This window comes from Amphimedon queenslandica, unplaced genomic scaffold (genome assembly GCF_000090795.2).
Source record: "Amphimedon queenslandica unplaced genomic scaffold, v1.1 AMPQUscaffold_9834_Cont17952, whole genome shotgun sequence".
Taxonomy (NCBI): domain Eukaryota; kingdom Metazoa; phylum Porifera; class Demospongiae; order Haplosclerida; family Niphatidae; genus Amphimedon; species Amphimedon queenslandica.
In genome coordinates, this window is record NW_003549894.1 from 1 (window position 1) to 4403 (window position 4403).

Genomic DNA, 4403 nt, shown 5'->3' on the forward strand with positions numbered 1-4403 from the left:
AAATGATTTAAAATTGTTTATTTATTTAATATTAATCAGATCCTACTACCTCCTCCTCTATCGTAGTACATGAATCAACGTCAGTATCATCCACTGGAGGAGCTAGTAAGTGATAATACTGTGTGTGTATATACTGACCTTTCACCTCTATTAGGTCCATCAGCTACTGTTGATGTCAATAAAGCCAAGAGAGTGATCAATGATGTTCTTGTATCTCATTATGCTGATCTCAATTCTTTGCCTAAGAAAGGTCTTTCTGAACTTGCTAACCAGCTTTACACAGTTTGTCTGGTCAATAATGCAGTTAAAGAGGCTCCTTTGATGCAAGAGTGCATTGATGAGTTTAAGGCTAGTCTTAGTTTTAAGAGAACGTTGCCTAAAGTAGAGGAGCACTGTCAAAAGTTTTTGAATTCATTCATTGCTGTAAGAGGCAGTTATGCTGATGCAGCTGAAACTTTAGGTGAGGACTGGATTGAAGCTCTTAGGAATGAACTGGGATTTGATTTTAATATTGATATTGATGTTTAATGCATGTATATTTTAATGCTTGTTTTGTTCAAAATGCTTGAAAATTTGATTAATTTGTAATGCTTGGGTGTGTTGGGATGTTCCTGGATTTTATAATAATCAGCAGAGACAAGCAATGCAGAAACCAGATAGAATAGGAGCCTGTACCACCAACTTGGCACCAAGAGACAGGTATAGGGCTTACCTCCAGGGAAATAAAGACCTCAGAGACATCTCTCAGCACTTTCCCAGGGACTGGCAGTGAGTTTTGATTAGGGACAGGTAAAATCATTAATTGTGTGCATTAAGATGTGCATGTACATGTACATTTTGTGCTTTGTTGTCTTTATCTTTCTTGTTTTTTAGACTTGCTCAAGTAAAAGCTATATACTTGTAAGCATCAAAAAAGCAATTTAATTTTAATCCTTACTATTTTATCTTCTCAGTATAATGGTGTAAAGGATTCATGATTTCTTGGCATCAACCAAAGACAAGAGTAAAACTCATGTAAAACTTCAACTCATTATTATTTCCTTTTACACATACCAGTATACCATACTGTGTGCTTATCATTGCTATTTTATGTGGTTAAGATTTAAAGAATACCCAGTGACAGGGCCCTATGTTGAAGTCTAATTGATATAGAAAAAGAGAGAGAGAAAAAGGAAAGAGAAAGAGGAGAATAGAGGAGATTGAATTAAAAACCAAGAGGGAAAGAAAAACTTAATACTTTCTGTACTTCTTACGGTTTGTGTTATTTTATTTTATTATTTTATTCCCTTTCTCATGCAGCAAACATGTATATACATGTACACTGCATAAAGTCATCACTGCTATGAGAGAAATCAACTGGATTAAGAATGATGGTTTATATACCTACTTTACCATGGTAATATAGCAAATATTTTTTTGTGTTTATTGACTTTATTCACATCTTTATGCTATGTAGAAAGTTTCAGCCAATTCCGACTTCAATTTTTCAAGTTATGGCCATTTTAAAAAATGGCCAAAATTTGAAAAATACCCTGTCTATAGCCCATGCTTTTTCCCAAAAAATGCCTCCGAAATCACCCCAAATTTTTATTACATTTTCTGGTAGACATTGATGTCCTTATGCTATGTAGAAAGTTTGAGCTGATTGCGACTTCAATTTTTCAAGTTATAGCCATATTTAAAAATGGCCAAAATTTGAAAAAATATCCTGTCTATAGCCCATGCTTTTTCCCAAAAAATGCCTCCAAAATCACCCCAAATTTTTGTTATATTTTCTGATACATATTGATGTCCTTATGCTATGTAGAAAGTTTCAGCCAATTCTGACTTCAATTTTTCAAGTTATGGCCATTTTTAAAAATGGCCAAAATTTGAAAAAATTAATATCCTGTACTATAGCCCATGCTTTTTTTGCAAAAAATGGCTAAAAATTACCCCAAATTTTTATTACATTTTTTGATAGATATTGATGTCCTTATGCTAAGTAGAAAGTTTGAGCCAATTCTGACTTCAATTTTTCAAGCTATAGCTATTTTTAAAATTGGCAAAAATCTGAAAATTACCCTGTACTATAGCCCATGCTTTTTTTCCGAAAAATGGCTAAAAAAATTACCCCAAATTTTTATTACATTTTCTGATATATATTGATGTCCTTATAATGTGTAGAAAGTTTGAGCTGATTCCAACTTCAATTTTTTGAGTTATGGCCATTTTTAAAAATTAGCCAAAATCTGAAAATTACTCTGTACTATAGCCCATGCTTTTTTGCAAAAAATGGCTAAAAAATCACCCCAAATTTTTATTACATTTTCTAGTAGATATTGATGTCCTTATGCTATGTAGAAAGTTTGAGCCGATTCCGACTTCAATTTTTCAAGTTATAGCCATTTTTAAAATGGCAAAAATTTAAAAAGTATACCCTGTACTATAATAGCCCATGTTTTTTCCCAAAAAATTGCTCCGAAATTACCCCAAATTTTTATGACATTTTCTGATACATATTGATGTCCTTATGCTATGTAGAAAGTTTTAGCTAATTCTGACTTCAAAGAGTCCTTATCACATACCAGCTAAATGATTATCAGAAAATAATTATTAAATGAAAAATTTTTTCCATGCCAGTTTTAGTGAAATTTGGCCAAAGTAGACTACCTATAGGACTATTGACAAATTTTGAAGCCACTATAAAAATTTATTATAAAATTCAAATTTTACTAAAATCTTTCAAAGCTTTTACACAACATGAAAACATGTACATAAGTGTATTTAAAACATTATTGATATTGAAAAATTTTTCTGAGCCATTTGTAGCAAAATTTGGCCAAAGTTCCGGTACTGTAGTACAAGGACTTATGTTGAATATTTGAGCAAATTCAAAAATTTCAATTTGACCAGAATTAGCCTAAAGTTTCTACACAACATGAGAATCATTATGTATGCGTATTAGAAAAAATTTTAAATCAAGGACTTCATTTCAGCAAATTTAAGAAAAATTTGGCCAAGGCCCCTGTACTTTAACTTTGAACAAAGTTTTAATCCTTACCGAAATACCTTTTCCAATCATTGTCTCAATTGTTTGAAAAATAATGACTCAACTGGAGCAAGTGCCACTTCTAGTTTTAATAAATCTTGGTTTACCTTGTTATAAGAAATACTTCCAATTAGTATTAGCCTGAGAAATTAAGTTCACTGGTTCAGAAGCACAGTTTCACCATAGGCAGGTCAGTTAAATATTTTTTCAATATTTTTTACTAGCCTAACTTTATAACTAAAATTTTCAAATGTTGCAAAATAAACTAAACTACATACTACATACTAAACTACATACAAGACATGACAATCATTTTGTAGCAAAATAATTATTATTCTATCAGCAATTAATTTTCATTTTTTTTGTCCTTCGAATGCCAATCCAATTCATATGCTTCAGTGTCGCCTTCGGGATCATCATTATAAAAAGGATTTGTTGATTGGAGCTGAGAAGGATTCTTCAGATCTCTTTTCTTTTTTTGTATGCAGAATATTGCCACCAGTATAAGAACAATCACTACAATAATAACAGTCAAAGCAACAAAAACTATCACAAGAAGCACAGACAATGAGGCTGATGATGGTGTCAGAGAAGGAGAAGATGTTGGGCTTGAAATTAAATCCTCTACAATTAAAAAGTAAAAATACACAATGATTTATTCACTATAAATTATACCACAATTAATTCCTGTATATCGATCTAAACAACTGCATACAGTGTCTCCAGCAATCAAACTACAAGTGCCTCCATTCACACAAATGTTCTCTTCACATTCATTAAGTACTAGAAATAACATTAGTGTTAATGATCTCAATATGTCCACAAGTCAAGTAATATATACATTGTAATTATTCAATTAGATCTACTACCTGGTTGATTACAAGCTATTCCTTGATATCCTTCAGAACAGAAGCAACTATTGTTACCAACACATGCTCCATTCACACATTGAGGATCACAAACAGCTTTAAAAGGTTAGAAGAAACTAAACTTTATTTACATTTAATATTTTTACTTGGTTGAAGTATTTCTTCTAAAATTTGTAGGTCTTCTTCAACTTCTTTTGTAGCCTCTCCAATACTTAAGTCACCAGTAGCAGCAACATCAAACAAGCACAACTTGTCATCACCACACAACTACATACAAACAATAAATAATAAAATTGCAAACCTCAAAGTAACAGTTCAGTAACAAAAATTGCAGACAGACACTACACTTAACTACATAGTCCTTGCTCAAGCTAAATGCTGGCAAAGACAACAAGAATGTCATTGTAAGATAACCTTTATTGCTTTTTTTTCTAGTTTTGGGTCATTAAACTTTGCTTCAAACAATGGAGTGTATTCTGGTCTATAAAAAGTATTCCAGCTAC

At 31.8% G+C, this 4403-nt stretch overlaps 1 protein-coding gene and 1 long non-coding RNA gene across 2 annotated transcripts; one reads left to right on the plus strand and one right to left on the minus strand.

Moving 5' to 3' along the window:
- The first annotated feature begins 67 nt into the window (after positions 1 to 67).
- On the plus strand, positions 68 to 581 carry LOC109590572 (uncharacterized). Its single transcript, XR_002189382.1, has 2 exons — positions 68 to 105; positions 155 to 581. It is a non-coding gene; the product is annotated as an uncharacterized LOC109590572 (long non-coding RNA).
- Positions 582 to 3377: 2796 nt separating this feature from the next.
- LOC109590571 (delta-like protein A) lies at positions 3378 to 4167 on the minus strand (the record flags this gene model as incomplete). The annotated part of the gene is made up of 4 exons (XM_020006472.1): positions 3378 to 3655; positions 3707 to 3814; positions 3901 to 3996; positions 4047 to 4167. Coding segments are annotated over 4 exons (603 nt in total), but the record flags the coding sequence as incomplete, so codon positions are not given.
- Between the last annotated feature and the right edge of the window lie 236 nt (positions 4168 to 4403).